The 21,230-nt window shown below is 44.5% G+C and overlaps 1 protein-coding gene across 3 annotated transcripts in view; it reads left to right on the top strand.

Moving 5' to 3' along the window:
• LOC126262714 (inactive dipeptidyl peptidase 10) overlaps positions 1 to 21,230 on the top strand; it is a 1,533,490-nt gene that overhangs the window by 1,178,432 nt on the left and 333,828 nt on the right. For all 3 annotated transcript variants that reach the window (XM_049959500.1, XM_049959499.1, XM_049959498.1), the window contains exon 7: positions 11,612 to 11,664. In XM_049959500.1, the coding sequence (XP_049815457.1) occupies positions 11,612 to 11,664 (53 nt within the window). The remainder of the gene's footprint in view (positions 1 to 11,611; positions 11,665 to 21,230) is intronic.

The raw sequence follows: 21,230 nt of genomic DNA, 5'->3' as shown, positions 1-21,230 counted from the left end.
ATTATCCTAGAGACAAACACATACACCCACGCCCGAGGGAGGACTCGAACCTCCGCCGAACACATTAATTGCCTAGGGGCGTTGTTAATGGTGTAGAACTGGATCCAGGGGATCATGTGGCACTCCACGACCGAAGTAAACCATGGTATTGAAGGGGCGAGAATATGTTAGTCGGTCGTATGGAATCAGGTTACCAAGAAGTGTCGAAGTGCACACGGGACAGAATGGCAGAGAGGAGCCATCCTGTTAGATCTTATCCATCACCGAACCGTGAAAGAAGTTGCCCGATTTGTTGGCGTATCAACGTAGACTGTCAAACCTGTCTTCAAGGAATGGTTCACCACTCACAAACATATAACACGGCGTAAAAACAGTTCTCGCGGAAATATTCTAACCGATACGGACCGGACACGAGTGTCATGCCTTGTCAATGACTTCTGTTTTCAGTCCCGACATGAATCGCTGTTGTCAGTGAACGTAGCTCCATCGAACGATTTCAGAGCGAACCTTGCAAAAAGAAATGCATTCAACGGACATTCAGTGTCGGCTACGCCTGGAAGGACATTCTTGCACGTCTTCAGTGGAGCAAAGAACATACAAATTGGACAGTAGCCCACTATAGTCGCAAATTTCTGTTTTCAAATTGTTCAAGTCGTCCTGTGAACCGACAGCCCAGTAATTACTTGAAGCCACAATGTATGGAGTGCGAAGTACAGCTCGTCTGTGCTTCTGTGATGTTTTGGGGGTGTCTTTCGTGGAATGGAGTGGGCCCACTCATTCATTCAGATTACCGTGCAGATGGACAAGAGTGCTCGGTGGTCAGCATCCTCGGTGACCATGTGATGCTGTTCCCTGTACATCTTCCAACGTGAAAATAGATGTGCTCACAGAGGTGCACGCATACGTTCTGTTTTGACGAACACTCAAAGAACTCTGTCGCATCTCAAGTTGTCCGCTACGTCGCCCGATGTGAATCCCGTAGAATCTGTCTGGGAATATCTCGAACAGCTGGTGAAACGTAACACCCAACATCCTAGGAGTTTACTACGTCTACGGGATTTAATCGTCAGTGGATGGCTTCAGGTGGTTACGGCACACTTGAATAAACTTGTGGACTCTCCTCTTCGCCAGAGTGGGATCATTATCAAGTCTAGCGGCGCTCTTACGCGGCGTGAGCGTGATGTGTCCTAGGGATGACAAAAGTTTTGGCCGGTGTAAATACCTCAGTGTCGCTTGATGAAATCGTTCCACTCAGGCATATTCACAGTCCCTTAAGGGGATGGACTTGTGATAATGAGAGTGACTAATTGTTACCAACTATCGACGGCGTATAAATGAATCCGTCATCGAAGATAGTGTATTTCATATTCTGTTGCTGTATTTTGAAGGGCCCATCACTTCATAAGGCGGCCGTTGGTATTTCCTACTTATTTATGCTGTTAAGGTAAAAGATTTTAATGAGAATGAATCGGACTACCCAACACCGTGTTATGACGAATATACTCCAAGCACATACGTCTATAGAATCTTACTTTTGCACGTGTTTGCAGAATTTTGAAGTTGGAATTTGAAAAGAGAAAGAAAACATTGAAGACGATTCGAAGACCGACGGAAATATTTCTAGTGACATAACATACAGTAGCACTGAATTAGATAATAATATGGCATCGTAATAAACATCATTCACACAACCATCCATGCAACTACACCATTAATCATGCACTAGGCGAAATTGATATTAATATGACTGATACCGTGCAACTAATGGTGCGTGCTAATTCTCGGCAGCGGCTATATAATTTCGTTAAGGTACTTTAATCGTATTTAAGTGCCAAAATTAGGCCTATCGTGCTTTGTAGTTATAGGTTGTAGAATGAAATTAAGCGAGTTCCTCACACTGTCATATATTTATATACAAAGAAACACGGAAATTTCCATTTAGAAACTGCACTTTACAATACTTCATGAGAAACGTACCTATATCGATGCGCTGCTGATGTGGACGGACGTTCCTTAAGGTTTGTGGAATCTCTGTGGTACATTTGCATCTCGCTATCCGGGGCGATGTATTTCTTTTTAGTTCATCAATTTATTGCCTCGGCTGTTACGAGAAGCCACTCATTTCTTCCAGGTAATAAGTTTTCGTTCCACTGCACTTCAAGTAACACACACCTCCACACCTCCACACTGCCAGACTGGCACAGACTACTACTTCCTATGCCGGTCCCCGGCACCAATCTCCCCGGCGGATTAGTGTAGAGATCCAATATGCCGGCCTTGATAGTTTTTAAGGCGGTTTTCCATCTACCTCGGCGAATGCGGGCTGGTTCCCCTTATTCCTCCTCAGTTACACTATGTCGGTGATTGTGCTCAAACACTTTCTCCACGTAATTACTCTACCACACAGACATTGGGGTTACACTCACCTGGTGTGAGACGTTCATGGAGGGGGGGGGGGGGGGTCCACTGGCGGGCCCAACCGCACAATAACCCTGGGTTCGGTGTGGGGCGGCGGTGTGGTGAGTGGATTGCTGTAGCCTGTTGTAGCCTGTTGTAGGGTTGTGAACCACTGAGGGCTACGGTGGGGACGAAGCGTCTCCGTCTTTTCTGGGTCCCCAGTTCCATACAGTACAACACTTCCTATGCTGCTACAATAAAGTCTTTGCCTAACCAGAGCAGTTCTCTCAGAGGCCTTATAAACCGTTTTCATGCATTTATTTCCTGTTACTGCACATTCTACAGTGTCTGTGTTGTTTAACTTTGGAGAGAATATATCACAAAAATATTAACAACAGTAACACTGTTGATTGGAAAAAAATGAAAATATTTAAGCAAAATGTTTGCAACACCACTAACGGATGGCTTTAGTTGTTGCATTTATACAACTTTGCAGCATACATCAAAATATCTCACATTCAATAAAAAAATGGAACCACAAATAAAGCACTGAAAGGCCTAAGTGGAACGTTTTCAATGCCTCAGAAGTCTCGTGCAATTTCTTCTTTAACCTTTCTCCAGTAAGTCACACACCCACATAGCCGTGTGTGTTAAAGCGCCGCTTTCAGGACAGGGAGGTGTACCGATCCCCAATCGAATTAATCGGATTAACAACTATCGTCGGCGTGGCGGCCAGCATGGATGTGGCTTTTAGGCGGTTTCCCACATCCCGTTAAGTGAATTATTAAGTTTTGTTCAAGTCTGATACTAGGTGGAATAGATTTGTCATAGCTGGCTGTCCCAAGGACCTCAGTAATTCTGAGGGAATATCGTCTACTACACAGGCCTTGTTTCTGCTGTATCAAATTCTTCTTGCAGGATTATATCTCCCATCTCATCTTCACCTACAGCATCTTCTCTGGTTCCATCAATTTATCTAGGATCGAATTTCTTTATTTTCTACTTTTTCTACTTCTTCAGTTTTAATCTACAGTACATAACCAAGAAACAGTGGTCAGAGTCCATATCTTCGTCTATAAATCTCTCACAGTTTAGAATTTGGTTTAGAAAACTCTATCTTACGACTACATAATCAATCTGAAACCTTCCAGCGTCCTCTGGTCTCTTCAATAGATACAATATTCTTTCATTATTCTGAAAGCAAGTGTTATCGATGATTCAATTATGCTGTGTGCAAAATTGTACCAGGAGGCTTCCTCTGTCATTGCTTTTCCGCAGTACATGTCCTCCTATTATTTTCCTTATCTACTTTTTCCTTCTATCGAATTCAAGTCCCAACTATCAAATTTAAATTTTCATCTGCTTTAAGTATCTGAATAATTTCCTTTATTTCATCATACATTCTTTCAACACTATCATCATCCGCGATCTTAACTGGTGTATAAACTTGTGCTACTGTGAATAGGTTCGGTTCGGCTGTTTGAGGGAGGCGACCAAACAGGGAGGCCATCTGTCTCATCGGATTAAGGAAGGAAGTCGGCTGTGCCATTTCAAAGGAATTATCCCGGCATTTGCCTGGAGCCATTTAAGGAAATCACGGAAAACATAAATCAAGATGTCCGGACGCGGGATTGAACCGTCGTCCTCCGGAATGCGAATCCAGTGTGCTAGCCACTGCGCCACCTCGCTCGGTGAGAATAGGTATTAGCTTCGTGTTTATCTTCACTACGATAATACGTTCACTACGCTGCACATAGTACCTTATTTGCATTCCTATTTTCTTATTCCTTATTAGGCCTACTCCTGCATTACCCTTCTCTGATTTTGTGGTGATAACCCTGTAATGACTGGCTAAAAGACCTGTACTTCCTGCTTTCGCACTTTACTAATTCCCACTGTATCTAACTTCAAACTATTCACTTCCTTTTTTCAGATTCTGTAATCTACCTACCTGCTTAAGGGATGTAATATTACATGCTCCGACTGGAAGAGTGCCAGTTTTGCTTTTGCTGATTACGACATCCTCCTGAGTAGTTCCCGCCCGGAGATCTGAGTGAGATACTGTTTTGCTTCCAGAACACTTTGTCAAAGAGGCTATAGTTATCATTAACCCATACATCACAGTTGCATGTCCTCAAAAAAAAAAAAAAAAAAAAAAAAAAAAACATGGATGTAGTTTGCTTTTGGTTTCAGTTTTTCGTAGTACCATCTCAACAAGGCCATGTTGACTGACATTACAAGGCGACATCAGTCATACCGACTGTTGCTCCTGGTACCACCAAAAAAGCTGCTGCCCGTCTTCAGGTACCACGGGTTAGTCTGGCCTCTCCACCGATACCCCCACGTTTTTGTTGCACCTATCTGTATCGTTGGAGCACAGAAACCTCCCCACCTCTACAAGGTCCATTGTTCGTTGGGGGCGGGAGGGGGGGGGAGAGATAACGCCCAAGGATGAGTGCATTTTGACTATCGAGTGTTGAATGACATGTTAGTTTACAGGATCATCACCAAACACTGAATTTGCGAGTTTACTCTGGGCCGTGATTGACTGCCGCTTTGTGCACGTGGTATATTTATAAACGGTAGAATTACAGAAATTACAAAATGGTAAAATACAGGATTATAGCATTTGGGATATAAAACATAAAAAAGTGAAAGATTCATATATGCAATAGGCAGTGAAGTAAATTTGCTTAACCAAAAGCTGTGTAATTGGAATATGATAAAATAAAATGTACAAATTTTTAAGAGGGAAGTTTTAACGTACACATGGATTCCTAAAATTCACCAAAAAATTCCTATACTGTGAATAACGATGGTTAGTGGTACATAGGTTTTCGGTACGTTGCATCTTGTAGGTCTCAAATACTAAAGTGAGGACTTTTTTAAATTTTTGCATCAAAGCTGCTACTTATTTTTTGGCTGACTGGTTTCGGAATTTGCCCATTTTTACAAGCCACCTTTCACAAAGAACGAAATTTTTATGAGTGGAAGAGTCAAATGTGGACGACAAAGTTATCAAGAATAATATGGTAGAAATGGTAACTACTTGCGTATTTTGTATTTCGAATATACGTGGTGTGAACAGTTCAGCTTATGTCAACACACTTTAAATGTAGCTTGAATCTTCATTACAACATGATATATTACTGTAGTACAGTATGTCAATGTATGAGCATAAGGTGTTTTTGTCTAAATAATGCTACCTTCATTATTCAGCATTATCTGATCCAAATGACACCATATGTCATAAGTAAAAGAGGATTTGTTCTCGTTAGAGTCCACTGTGTGTCGATCGGCTTTTTTAAAATTTTAGTTCTGTTTACTGTAGGTGTTAGCGTAAATTTGACAAATGTTGATACAAAGAATTTTATTGCGTGGTGTTATAGAATCTCTGAAATATTCCATTTATCCTGTGATTGTGTTAATATCACTGACTTTGCTCTGCTTGAGACACAGTGCTCCATCACATTACATTTATCTAATAGATTTTGATTTTATTTTTAGCATTATTTAAGATTAGAGACACTAATTCGTTTGTATTTCAATGGAATCTACGTACGACAATATTGCAGCGCATTTATAATTGCATTTTCAGTGAACAGTTTTGAGTCTCGTATTAGGTCAGTGGGTCATATCGTGCTGGATAATGAAGGTACCACAATTAAGACAAATATATCTTATTGTCCAATACTGAGATACCCACAGTTATGACATGTTTTAACGCAGATACGAGCTGATGTGTGGTTACGTAAAGGGAGCTGTCCCCAGCAAGTATACCCCAAATACAAAATACGAGGGCGGAGTTAGAGCCTCGCCTGTGCCTGCACCGCTTCACCGTTATCAGAGTGATGCCGTCAAAGATCTTCTTTAACTTTAGGAAACAGATGATATTCAGATGGGACCAAATCGTGACTGTGTGGAGGATGATCGATGGCACTGAACTCAAGTCGTCGGATTGTTGCAGATGTCGCAGAGCTCGTGTATGGTCATGCTGAAGGTCAGGTTACTCCATGTGTGGACGAACTCTTGTGCGGTTAGAAACTGCATAACAGCATGCTGTTTCTCACGTGCCTACGTAGTTATGTTACACACCGCCATGTTACACGCTACAGTTCGGATCCCTCTAGTGGCAAAGGGCTGCAGATATGCAGATATGAAGAATAAAGATGTAGAATGTTTTATTGAAAAAGTTTCAAGACCATTCACATAAAATACTTTCAGAGCACCCTCGTAAAACTAGCCGGGAATATTTCATTCACCTTATGAAAGGCAGCTCACCTTACGTCATCCAGACCAGTCTTACTTCCCTTATCCTGCATCTATTGCTGACAGTCACTACATGTATCTTCATACATGCTGATGGCTATCAAAACTGCCACACTCTGCAGGCGACAGGCAACAAATGTGAAATGCAGTGAGGTATACAACATGCCTGGATTTACGCAACGACACAATCTACACTGTGCAAAAGAATTAAGGGAACCCTGTAATTCCCACCCATTCCGACACATAATTTTGAAATTTCCCTCAAAGGTGTCTACAACCTTTCTCTGTAATGCTGCGAAAGCGTGGCGCCCTCCGACGTCAACGCTCTGGCTAGACGGCACTCCCAGACAGCAAGGTGTCGATACAGTCGAAGAAAAGGCCGCAGCTCAGAAGTTCATGTGACGTGTAAGGTGGACGGTGTGTTAATGATGTCACATTGACACCAAATTTCACCGTAATTGAGCCCAATGCCACAGTGGACGTGTTACACGATCGGAAGGTCGTCACAGCCCCCCTTACCCACATTTCCACATTTCACGCCTTGTTTTGACGCCTCTGCGATCTATGTCAGAACCGTGACGCCCAGAGTTGAGATCACGCGATTTTCTCGCGAGTGGTCGCGGGAAACATAACGGACACATCTTCACTAAGAATAATCACGACAAAGCAACATGGGGTGACATGTAACCACACCTTTCTCTGGGGCGTTGACTGCCGCGCATTTCGCGGTCGAAAACGACAGTTCACAGTGCAGCGAGCAACATGATATCGTTCTTCGCAACCTTTGGCACTGCTGACACTCTCTCGAGTTTCAACCCTTCTCTAAGGCAGTTGCAGAGATGCGTCCCCATCGAACGTGACTGTACCCGTTGAGCGCAGCACAAACACAGTTTTTGCTACGGTGTACAGTTTGTATCCACCAGGGGCCGATCAAAAGCATTTGACGAAATTTGAACGTGACCCGGAGCAGCAATGGGTGCTTAAGCTTTTTAAGTACTCCAATTTTCTGCCCTTCTGTGTCGTAATCTTGGCGGGTGCGACATTTACATACACTACGTGATCAAATTATCCGGACACACCCAAAAACGCCGGCCACGGTGGCCGAGCGGTTCTAGGCACTTCAGTCCGGAACCGCGCGACTGCTTCGGTCGCAGGTTCGAATCCTGCCTCGGGCATGGATGTGTGTGATGTCCTTAGGTTAGTTAGGTTTAAGTAGTTCTACGTTCTAGGGGACTGATGACCTCGGTTGTTAAGTCCCATAGTGCTCAAACCCATTTGAACCATTTTTGAACAGCCACAAACACGTTTTTCATATTAGGTGCATTGTGCTGCCACATACTGCCAGGTACTGCATATCAGCGTCCTCAGTAGTCATTAGACATCGTGAGAGAGCAGAATGGGACGCTCCGTGGAACTCACGGACTTCGAACGTGGTCTGTTCATAGGGTGTCCCGTGTCTCATACGTCTGTACGCGAGATTTCCACACTCCTAAGCTCCCCTAGGTCCGCTATGATAGTGAAGTGGAAACATGAAGGGACACGTACAGCACAAAAGCTTACAGGTCGAACTCGTCTGTTGACTGACAGAGGCCGCCAAGAGTTGAAGAGGGTCGTCATGTGTAATACGCAGACATCTATCCAGACCATCACACAGGAATTCCAAACTGCATCAGGCTACACTGCAAGTACTGTGACTGTTAGGCGGCAGGTGAGAAAATTTGGATTTCATGGTCGAGCGGCTGCTCATAACCCACACATCAAGCCAGTAAATGCCAAACTGCGCCTCGCTTAGTGTAGGGAGCGTAAACATTGGACGACTGAACAGTGGGGAAGCGTTGTGTGGAGTGAAGAATCACGGTACATAATGTGGCGATCAGATGGCAGGTTGTGGGTATGACGAATGCCCGGTGAACGTCATCTGCCAACATGTGAGTGCCAACAGTAAAATTGGGAAGCAATGGTGTTATGGTGCGGTCGTGTTGTTCATGGAGGGGTTGCACCTCTTGTTGTCTTGCGTGGCACTATCACAGAAGAGGCCCACACTGATGTTTTAAGCACCTTCTTGCTTCCCACTGTTGAAGAGCAATTCGGGGTTGGCGATTGCATCTTTCAACACGATCGAGCACCTGTTAATTATGCACGGCCTGTGGCGGAGTGGTTACACTACAATAACATCCATGTAATGGACTGGCCTGCACAGAGTCCTGACCTGAATCCTATAGAACAGCTTTGGGATGTTTTGGAATGGCGACTTCGTGGCAGACCTCACCGATCGATATTGATACCCCTCCTGAGTGCAGCACTCCATGAAGAATGGGCTACCATTCCCCAGGAAACCTTCCAACATCTGATTTATCCTATGCCTGCGGGAGTGGAAGCTGCCATGAAGGCTAAGGCTGGACCAACACCACATGAAACTCCAGCATTACCGATGGCGGTCGCCACGAACTTGTAAGTCGTTTTCAGCCAGGTTTCCGGATAGTTTTGATCACTTAGTGTATGTGTGAATAAAACAGCAAATAGTCCTTCAAGAAGCTCCGAGTTCGCCAAAATCTTCGCTGGCACGTGCTCTCTTTTATTGAGAGTTTTCAAAATGGAGCTGTAGGGACAGGACTTTGAGGAGAGTTCCATGCGCCTGCAGGCAGCCTACACTTCTGCTTCGCTTTTACACCGCTGCGAGCCGGAGTCAGAGTGTGTCGAAGGGGTTGCCAATCTGCAGGCGCCCAGGACTTTGTCATGGGATTTGTTTGTACAAGTTTTACTGAGATGCGGGGCGGGAGAGATGAGTCTTAGAAGAACTATTTGCTTCATGTATATCTAAATGTCGCATCTCCCTACGGTTACGCCGCAGATCGACAGAAAACTGAAGCGCTGGAAAAGCGTAAGCATCCGTAGCTGCTTCGGATGACTTTGAATGGTCCCAAGTGGCTCCAACCTCTACACGAGAGCAAAAATTGTGATCGCGCTGTGCTGCGCTCTAAACGGGTGCGATCATGTTGGATGAGGATGCATCCCCACTATGTCCTTAGAGAAGGGCTTAAACCCCCGAGGATGCCAGCAATGTGAACGGTTGTGTGGGACGTCTTCCTTTTGCTCACTGCACTATGAGTGCGCCAGGAAAAGAGTTGGTTCATTGACGCGCTTTATGCCATCCCTGTCGCATTCTCGTCCCGATTTTGAGCGGCAATGTATCTAGAATAATGTTTTCCTCGGCCAGTCATAAGAAAATAGCGTTGTTTCAACGCTGGGCGTCGCGGTTCTGACGCCCATCACAGAGGCGTCAAAAAAAGGCATGAAATGTGGGTAAGACGGTGTGTGACTCGTCCAAGGTGGCATTGGGCAGAATTGTGGTGAATTTTGGTGTTATTGTGACGTTATTAACTCACCATACACCTTATGCGAACTTCTGAGCTGTGGGCTTGCTTTCGCATGTCTCGACACCTAGCTGTCGCCAAGCAGAGGGTGGCTTTGCAGGACGCCACGTTTTCGCACCATTACAGAGGAAGGGTATACGCACCTTTCAGCGAAATTTAGAACTTAATAATCGTAAAAAGGTGGAAACAGAGAGTTTCGAAAAAGTAATCGTTTAATTTGCTGGGTAGTGTAGATAGGTGTAACGCTATCTAAATTCTGTGTATAAGGAAACGTTATGCAGGGCATTATGATTCATAAGTGTGTGTGCCTCATGTAAGATGGAGAATCATCTATTAGCATGTGTCTGAATTTGGCAGTGGCAGCATCGCTGCCTGTCGAAATGACGTTTTATGTTTCAACGATGTTGCTACTCGTTTTGTCCACATCCCACGGCTATCGTGTGAATACGGACTCGAGCAGTTCCAGAGGGCCATACTTAACGGCTGCATAGGATCTCAATGACACCGCGCACAATCACTCGAGAGGACAGACTTACTGTTCGCTCGATCGTGCAGTATCGTACAGTCACGTCACTTACCGTAGGTCAGGGAATGAGATTGTTGTGCAGCAGGACGAGTATCCTCACGGACGGCGCTACGATGTGTGGAACATCACGGACTGTCAGCCGGCGACCGTCCCTGCTGTTTGCTGGACGCTTCAGCAGAGCCAGGTGCGCTGACAGTGGTGAGTTCAGCGACCGTACTGCACACAGCAGTGGCAACACGCAGTCTTTTCAAGCGGTCCCGGTTCGGCGCACAGCATTACGATGGTCGTTTCCGTACGCGTAGACTCTAGACGAACGATCGTTGCCTCACTAAATTCGTGATCATCAGTGGGTCCAGTATTTGACGTGGTGGTATGGAATGCCAATGATACAGAACACATCCGCCTCTGCTTCTCACAGCTAGTAATGTGAACAACAGGCGTTACATGTGTGACCTGTTAAGGGCAGTGGTTGTGGTCTATCTTCGACGTCTCCGTGCCGTTATCTTCCAAGATGCCCGTGCTCTCTCTAACTGTCTCGATACAGAAAGCGTTTGACTGCTGCTGTGGTGGCCAGCACGTTCTGTAGGCCTAGACTGACAAGCCCCCAAGCCTCCACTCGCTAACTAGTGAACTGTGGCGTAAGGATGAAGCAGCATGGAATGGCGCACTCGTATCTGTCATCAAAGCTCCGTTCGACTTGATGCCCAACTTGGCACCTGTTTACCCCAAATGTACCCACATATTTATCGTGTATTCTTCCTAATGTACTCTGTAGAATAAGCAAAATTTAGTTACTTGATATCCTATCTGGAGCTCCATCTTCAATTTCCAGTAATTTATTTAACACGGCTATCGGAAGTCACTCCCCTCACCGTGCATACGACAGAAGTATGCCCAATCACCTGCATTTGTACAGGCAAGCTAAAACCGGGAGCGCTGTCATTTTCCGTTGGGTGAAACTGTCCAGAGAGGAGCGGCGCTGACAGTTGGGGAGCGAGACACCCTGCGTTCCTCGCCTCACAGACTGTTCTCTTTTTGTTCGCAGGTGTTCCGCCAGTCGTTCACGGCGCACTACACCATCTACGACGTCTCCAACGAGTGAGTACTGTCTGCACCTGGCGTCGCTAACACACCTTCCATGTTTATCCTCACCGCAGAGACGCTTTCACTTACACGTACAACTTTCACTGCTTAGTTCCTAGTCCGGGTGTTTTTTTCTTGATGATCACTTCAAAATAACTGTAGCAAAAATTTATTAGGCGGTAGCCGCACTATCTGATCAATATAAACCTGACACCCTTGTGCGAAATTGGCTCCTAGAGAGGCGGACCCGCCAGCATACAAGGACGTGGCGAGTATTGTAGTGTCATTAGAGAAGCAGTGAGAGCAAAACGGTACGCCAGGAGAGCTCACTCAGTTCCAACAGGGACTGGTCGTTGGACGTCACCTGAACACCAAATCCGTCAAGGAATTTCAGCCCTTCTTAGGCTGCCCCATTCGAATGTTGTTGATGCGGTTATGAAATGGAAACGCGAAGAACCAGCCGCCGCTAAACCAAGACTGTACAGATGTCACATACTGATGGACAGGGACCGTCAAGCATTGAGGAGGGAGAAGGGATCAGTCGTGAGTTCCTAGGCGCTACCAGCAGTCCAGGCAGCACAGTGACTGAGGGTGGGGAGTCAAGTAGAATATAGTACAGTGGTCTAGCAGCTCCTCACAAGCCACACAGTGTTAAGCGACACATGATGTGGAGTAAAGAGCGACGCCGTCGGACAGTGGATGACTGGAAACGAATGATCTGAAGTCATGTCAGTTCGATGAAAGGGTCTGGGTTTCTCGAATGCCAGGAGAGATTTTACCTGTCATTAGTGAAGTACGAAGGAGGTGGTGTAAAAGTATGTGGGTTATTTCATGGTTAGGGTGTGTTCCTCATATTGTGCTTAAGAAATCGCTAAACGCGGAAGGACATGAACACATGTTACAGCAATGTGCGCAACGTAAGGGCGAGGAACGATTCGGAGATGCTGATCAGCTTGAAAATCCACCCTGTGAGCACCTGTGAAGCGATGATTGAAGGCAATAACGTTCCTGAAGTAGACTGGCCTGCCCAGACCCACAGCCTGAACCCAGTGGGACACCTTCGGCATGAGTTATAAAGTCGACTTGGTACCCTAGCGTCTAACATCGCTACCTACCTCGTTTAGCTTTTCAGATAAAGTGTCCAAATCGACTGTTGGTGATATGACTGTCAAATCGCAAAGCTAAAGAACAGCGACATTAACCTCCACCTGGCAGACTTCGTGTGCCGACGCAATAAGACCGTCGGGCAATGATGATAGTTGTAAAATCGCACGAAATCATCGGGAGAAATCATTCGTGAGTTCCAAAGTGCTAACAGCAGTCCAGTTAGCACAATGACTGTGCATAGTGAGTGGGAAAAAAAAAATAAGCTACAGTAATCGTACAGTTTCTTATAAGCTACAAATTCCCGAAGCGACGCTAGAGCTTGTCTAAAGAAAGGCGCCACTAGGCAGTGAATGAATGGAAAGGAGCGATTTGGAGTGATGAATCACGCTATACTCTGTGGGAGTCCGGTGGAAGCGTTTGGATTTGGCGAATGCCTGCAGGACGTTTCCTGCCATCATGTATAGCGCCAGCAGTAAAGTACGGGGAGCTGTTGATAGGATACAGTGCCGTTTCTCATAGTTATGGTGTGGTCCCCGTATTGCGCTTAAGAAAACGCTTAATGCAGAAGAGTATGAACCAATTTTATAGCATAGCGTACTGGTACACAAGAGGAATAGGTCAGAGATCATGATTGTTTCTGTTAGCATGACAACGAAATCGACGTTCTGACTTATCCCAAAATGTTCCATTGGGTTCACGTCAACACTCTCACCAGAGCAGTTCATTTCAGGAATGTTACTGACCACACACCGTAGCCTCAAAGATGCTGATTTATGACAGGGTGCATTATCATGTTCACCCTGTTACAAATCAGCATCTTTGAGGCATTGGTGTGTGGAAGATACAATTCCTGAAATGGACTGTTCTTCCCAGAGTACAAACGGGAACCGAATGGAACACATCTGGGGTAAGTCAGAACGTCGACTTCCTTTCAGACCCCAGCGCCCGACATCACAATCTTTTCTGGTTTCGGCTCTTGAGGGAGCGAGGGGCAACATTCCTTCACAGACATTGAGACACCTCATTGGAACCGTTGCCAACAGAGTTCAAGCCATCATATAGGCGAACGGTACATACGCCCCACATTTCGACAGACAGGTGTCAGGATACTTTTGATCTGATAGTTTATTTGTGGAGGGTGTTACAAAAAGTTGTGAGATGGCTAGAACTGGAGGGGGAGGGGGGGGGGTTGCCAGGCGTGAACGCAACGAAACAATAAAAACAATTCCAGTACAAAATATGTGCATAAATGCGCACTTTCTGAGATCCAAACACTTTTTGACAAAACAGGATCAGCTTGACACCCATTATTCGTGAGACACGCTGAAAGTATTGACAAGGTAAGGAATTTCCACACCAACACTGCAACTGGACGTCCATTGAGTGGCGACAGGTGGTATTTTTAGATGGATCCCTTATTATGCTCCATCCGACACCTGACCGTTGGCGAGTACGACCTGAAAGTATGAAAACTAACACTCTGCAGCAGTTATGGTCTGGAGAATGTTTTCGCTCTATTCCCTGGTTGATTTCGACATCCTGGAAGGCAAAATGGATCAACACAAGTATGCATCTATTCCTTGGGACCATGTCTACTCCTACATGCAGGCCGTCCGGTGCGGCCGAGCGGTTCTAGGCGCGTCTGTCTGGAACCGCGCGACCGCTATGGTCGCAGGTTCGAATCCTGCCTCGGCCATGGATGTGTGTGATGTCCGTAGGTTAGTTAGGTTTAAGTAGTTCTACGTTCTAGGGGACTGATGACCTCAGCTGTTAAGTCCCATAGTGCTCAGAGCCATCTGAACCTACATGCATCCACCAGCAGGACGGAGCAACGTGTGACGTAGCTCGCAGTGTACGAGCGTCGTTCGAAGAGCACTAGGCTGTGTTTACCCCACTCCCCTGGACACCAAACTCCTCAGATTAAAACCCAGTCGAGAATCTGTGGGACCACCTCGATCGGGCTGTTCATACCATACATCCCCAATCGAGGAACCTAACGCAGCTGGCTGCGGCACGGGTCCACATCACTCTCGCTAACTTCCAGAACCTCACTGACTCTTTTCCTGTATGTCTGGCAGCGGTCCGCGCTGCAACGGGTCATTATTCTGGCTTTTGACAGCCGGTCACATTAAAATGACTGAACCGTGTGGGAACTATTCTTGGTCTCTACCAAAAATTTAAAAAATGAGCTAAAATTAATCTTCGAAAAAACGTGGACGACAGAAAATTCCCAGGAGAATGAATGTAGCTCTGATACATCCATTACATAAGAAAGGCCATGTACAAGACTTTGAAATAACAGAAATTTCTGTGCTACCAGTACCATATAAAATATTTTCCAAGATTTTATTGAACAGAGTAGAAACACACACTGGATAGTCATTTACGTGAATACGACGGTAGTTTGAGGAAAACGAGAACTTGTTCTGAACAAATGTATGACCTGAAGTCAGTCATTTGCCACAGAATACTGAACTCAGAAGGTGCTCTGGTAATGTTTGATGATTTCAGAAAGGCCTTTGCATGTGTTGGCAGAACAACTGCAAGTAAAACAATTCGAGAAGATGTATAATCTAATACATTAATTTAATCTGTGAAACACTTACAGACAGAGTACCTAAAGTGAAAATTGTTGGAGAAGTACCTTAGACGTTAGAAATAAACACGGGTGTACAGCACGGTGATGGCCTATCTCCAATTCTTTTTAGTTGTTCCAAAAGGAAAGAAAAACACGTTGCAATTTGGAATGAAAAATTGAATGGAAATGGCATTTCACCATTAATGTTTGGAAGGGGAAGGAAAGATTGGAGCTAACATTTCCGTGTATGCTGATAACACTTCTATACTTTCTGAAAATGTGACACTTGATATAATACAAATTAATCTTTTAGAAGAAACAATTTCTGCAGGAAAAAAAAACAAATTGTAACAAACCTTTTAAAATGCTCAGAAATTTATAAAAACAAATAATGACCAATTAGAGAACGTTATAAAATTTAAATATCTCGGGGAGATAATTCGAAAAAATGCTTTGGATAAAGTTACCGCAGAGGAAGGAATACATAAAACAGAAAGGGCATTTAATAAAGCTAAATACGTTTATGACAAAAAATACTTCTCTAAAATGCAAAAAGTACGGCTTTACAAAACAGTAGCGAAGCCAGAATGTATGTATTCAAGGGAATGTCTACCATTTAACTAAAATTTAAATAGTTTAGAAACACCAGAGAGACGAATCATTAGGAAAATAGTAGGCCCACGAGTATCTGTAGAAGCTTGCAAGTTACGAAGTAATGATGAAATTTGTAAAAACCTAGACAACTTACCAGAAATAATGAGAAAAAGAAATGGTAATTTTTGGACATTCATGTAAAATGCAAGACAGCACATTAATTAAAAATTTTTAAAAATATTCATGAATAAGAAGTCAACAACAAGGTAGGTCTACGAAGTAGAAAACGATTTAGAAAAAATAATCTAGAAGTTGAAGAAACAACGGACAGACAAGTATTTAGAGAAAGAGTATTGAATGTAGAAGGATTCCAAGGTTGTAGAGTGAAAATAACAGCTCCTGAGTGGTGAGAAAACAAGAAGAAAAATCGAAGTGAATAGATGAAAGAGAACTGGATGAAAAGAATAGAACAACGAATAAGGAACTGAAACTGGCACATGGTCCTAAGTTAAAAATCAAGAAAACGAACCAGCACCGCCGTATCATCAAAGAAATTTATTTCAAATGATTCGTTTCGTCTCAACGCTTATGCCATCTTCAGATCCACCATAAATTGAGAGACTACTTTCATTTATTGGACCACGTGTTGTAGAACCCACATAAAAAGTCACTAGCTGTCGTGGATTTCATACTTTAGCTTTGCATGCAATCCGCCAACTAGTCTTATGTGGGTTCTACGATACATGAGGCAAGGAATGGAAGTTCTCTTTTGTTCGCGGTAAATGATGACAGGCAAAACAGTTGCAGGATAAAGATTAATTAAAATTCTTGGCCACGGTTTCCGTATATATAAATATACCTTCATCAGAAGTAAAATACCCTGAACAGGAAGACACTTTCATTAGCAAAAACTTAACATCTTAAATGAGAAAGAAAACACACTATAGCTTAAGTAACCGTAAAACTACCAGAGTATTTCAGGCACAAAAACTTTTAGTCACTTACTAAAACTTACATCCTGCAATGGAGATTAATAAAACAATTGTGCCAAAGGCGTCGACAGTAGTTAAAAAATCATCTCCATTTGTATAACATGATTATGGACAGACGGTCGATGCGAACACAGTTTAGCACCAGTACTTCGCCTATGAACTGTCGTGACGAGGGTGTGAAAGCCCTAGGGCAGATGGTTTCGCCGAGAGAGGGCACTTGTGGTATGTGCCAGACACTCGCGCACATTAAAATCCATGGATACATACACATGCGCATCAAAATTATTAAAAGTTGTGCTAATTCAAACCTTCTGTCTTAATAAATAAAAAATATCAGAACCATTTAAAAACATCTACGTAAAGTAGAAAATATGAAACCAGTTTACCTGTGTCCTACTGTCAAGCAGATGAAGCTTGCGCTACGGAACACATCTAACGAGAGAGGGCACTAGTATTATGCGCGAGAATCTCGCGTAACTTAAACGGCAAAATACATACTAGCGAAAACGACCAAAATGTTAAAGTAAAACGAAACAATCTGTCGTTGTGAATAAAAACATAAGAGTCAGTTAACCACACATACACATCGAAAACCACAAACAGCAAGCATCAAAAAATACGTAAAAATCCCAACTAGACAGGAAAAGCGTATCTCACCGGCATCAACAGGCAAGAAAACTAATTTCTAGTCAGCCAGACTATATCACAGTAAAGCAAGGACGGGTTTGGAACTGTCTAAAAAAATTTTGTTTCTAAACTGCACCTGTTCATTAAGAACAAAACCATCTTTTTGAGACAGATGCTTGAAAATCTCTAATTCTTCGAGCAGGTCCAGTTAGTAACCCTTACTCACACATACCACAAGTACCCTCTCTCGGCGAAACTATCTGCCCTCGGGCTTTCACACCCTCGTCACGACAGTTCATAGGCGAATTACTGATGCTGAGCTGTGTTCGCATCGACCCTCTGTCCATAATCATGTTTCATAAATGGAGATGATGTTTTAACTACTGACGACGCCTTTGGCACAATTATTTTATTAATCTCCATTGCAGTATGTAATATTTTAGTAAGTGACTAAAAGATTTTCTGTCTGAAATACTCTGGTAATTTTACGGTTACTGAAGCTACAGTGTTTTTTCTTTCTCGTTTCCGATGCTAAGTTTTTGCTAATGAAAGTGTCTTCCTGTTTAGGATATTTTACTTCTGATGAAGGTATATTTATATATACCGAGACCATGGTCAAGAATTTTAATAAATCTTTATCCTGTAACTGTTTTGGCTGTCATCATTTACCTCGAAGAATTTCAACAGTTGCTGTTTCAGTCATGTTTAAAATCTGGAGTTCTCTTTTGGTTTATATTGAACCTTAACATGGCGAAGTGTAGCGCTGAAACGAACAAACCCACTTGTTAGTCAAGTGTGTGTGTGTGTGTGTGTGTGTGTGTGTGTGACGGTAAAACATTGTACTCTTGGCTTTAACATCGTATTCTTGGCTTTTTTGCAATGTTGTACTGGTTGCAATAAGTTGTGCTGATGCGCGTCTACAAGGTAGAACGTTCTTCGGCTGCGGCCTGGATTTCGGCCTGACACGTGAAGAAGAGAGGAAAACCATTGCCGGTGCTGACAGTGGTGGGCGCTTCGCGTGACGGCCTGCGTGACCTTTACCTTTGGCTTCAGCTTTAGCTCTGCCTCACCCCCGGACTCGCTGTCCGCCATTACCGGGAACACCAGGCGAGCGCTTTTACGGCGCCAATTTGGCCGGCGCGGCGCCCACAGGCCGCGAATAACGGCCCCCGCTCTCCGCGTGACGGGAGGCGGGCGGCGGGCGGCGCCCAGCCGCCCCCGCTGACGGGCCGACGTGCGCCGCCGGCGCCCACGCGCGCCCCTCCCCGGTCACGAAACGCCGGCTGCCCGTAACAACCGGCTTCGGCCTCGTACGTCTGTTAACACCTGCCTCATCCGCGTCTTACTGCCGCTACTTCTGTTTCCACTGCACTCACAACTCGGTAGCCTCACGTGACCAAGTACAGAACGACACGTACGAGGGTCGGTCAAAAAGTAATGCCTCCCATTTTTTTTCTACTTAAAGAAATTAAGTTAAGTGAAAAATTTGAATTTGGCGCCATTCCTCAAACCTTCTTCTGCAATCCACTGCAGTAGTACCTTTCTGTGTCAACAGGTGGCAGCACAGCAGAAGTTTGTAAGATGGCCGACATCGATGTTCGTTTGAGACAGCGTTGTGTGATTGAATTCTTGAATGCAGATGGTGAAACGCCCATACGCATTCATGAAAGACTGAAGAAGGCGTATGGTGTTGTGACAGTGGATGTCAGCACTGTTAGACGATGGGTTCGTCGTTGTAAGTAAGCTGAAGGGCAAACACCGTTGACTGACGAAAAGCGGAGCGGCAGGCCGGTGAGTGCAGTGACTCCACACAACATTCAGCAAGTTGATGACATCATTCGTGGTGACCGTCGGGTGACTGCAGATGAAGTGTGTCGCATTATTTCTCTTAGTAAAGGCAGTGTGATCACGATTATTAAACAATTGGGGTACTCAAAAGTTTGTGCACGGTGGGTTCCAAGAATGTTAACCGATCAGAATAAAGAGGCAAGGAAAACAATAGCCTCCCAACACTTGCAGCGCTTCCGTTTGGAGGGAGATGAGTTTCTGAAAAAAATTGTGACCGGGGACGAAACATGGGTGCATTTTTTTGAACCCGAATCAAAGAGGCAGTCAATGGAGTGGCGTCACACAAGCTCGCCGAGGAAGAAAAAATTCAAAACTGTGCGATCGGCAGGGAAAGTTATGGCAACAGTTTTCTGGGATACAGAGGGTGTGATTCTGGTTGATTTTTTGGAGCAGGGATGCACAATAAATTCTGTTCAATACGTCACAACCCTCAAAAAACTTAAAGCACGTCTTCAGCGAGTTCGCCCAACAAAATCAATGGCAGATGTTCTTCTTTTGCATGACAATGCAAGACCACACACCAGTCGTCACACCTCTGACGAGATTGTCAAAATTGGATGGGACGTTTTGCCTCATCCCCCATACAGCCCTGACCTGGCACCATCAGACTTCCATCTGTTCGGGCCACTAAAAGAAGCTCATCGTGGGATTCATTTTGAAGATGAGGAGGCCGTCAAAACATCCGTGCGTCAATGGCTTAGGAAGCAGAGCTGTGATTTTTACCGTGCTGGGATACATGCCCTTGTTCAAAGATGGACCAAAACTGTAGAGATGGGCGGAGATTACATTGAAAAATGACAAAATGATCCTCAATGTTGTGGTTTTCAACCTATGTAATTGCATTTAAATTTCCTGACAATTAAACGTAGAAAAAAAAATAGGAGGCATTACTTTTTGACTGACCCTCGTATATATCTCACTCTGACCGAACCGAACCTATCACTGACTGGAAATAGCCATGTTCGGCTACAGACCATTTGCAGCCATTCACGGATTTTATGATCCCAAACAATGATAGAATTCTAGTGGATGCCGCGCGGGATTTGCCGAGCGGTCTGTGGCGTTGCAGTCATGGACTGTGCGGCTGGTCCCGGCGGAGGTTCGAGTCCTCCCTCGGGCATGGGTGTGTGTGTTTGTCCTTAGGATAATTTAGGTTAAGTAGTGAGTAGGCTTAGGGACTGATGACCTTAGCACTTAAGTCCCATATTTCACACACAATTCTAGTCGATGACAAAGCGCCATATCACACGGCCACAATTGTTCGCCATTGGTCTAAATAACATTCTGGAAAATTCGAACGATTGATTTGGCCACAGGGATTGCTCGACATGAATCCCGTCTAACATTTATGGGACATAATGGAGAGGTCAGTTCCTACACAAAATCCTGCACCGACAACACTTTCGCAGCTATTGACGGCGAACATTTCTGCAGCAGACTTACGACGTCTTGTTGAGTCCATGCTACGTCAAGCTGCTGCACTAGGCCGAGCAAAAGGAGGTCCGACACGATATTAGGAGGTGTCCCATGGCTTTTGTCACCTCAGAGCAGAGACAACATTTGACAGTGTTGACTGTAAGAGACTCTCCCAAATGGATGAAATGCAGGGATCAAAAGTTTGGCTCCAACTTGTACAGAAACGAGACCAAGCTTATAAGAGGCGAAGGACATGAAAGGGAAACAGTCGTTGAAAAGAGAATAAGTGAGGATTGTAGCTTGTCCCACATTTTCCTCAGTATGCGCTTACACCAAGCAAGAAAGAAACCAAAAGAAAAAAGTGTAACGGCAGTTAAAGGTCACACATAATATATAAATAGCTTGACGTTTTCCGAAGA

The sequence above is a fragment of the Schistocerca nitens genome, chromosome 6, assembly GCF_023898315.1.
Source record: "Schistocerca nitens isolate TAMUIC-IGC-003100 chromosome 6, iqSchNite1.1, whole genome shotgun sequence".
Taxonomy (NCBI): domain Eukaryota; kingdom Metazoa; phylum Arthropoda; class Insecta; order Orthoptera; family Acrididae; genus Schistocerca; species Schistocerca nitens.
This window is presented reverse-complemented; position numbering and strand designations above follow the sequence as displayed.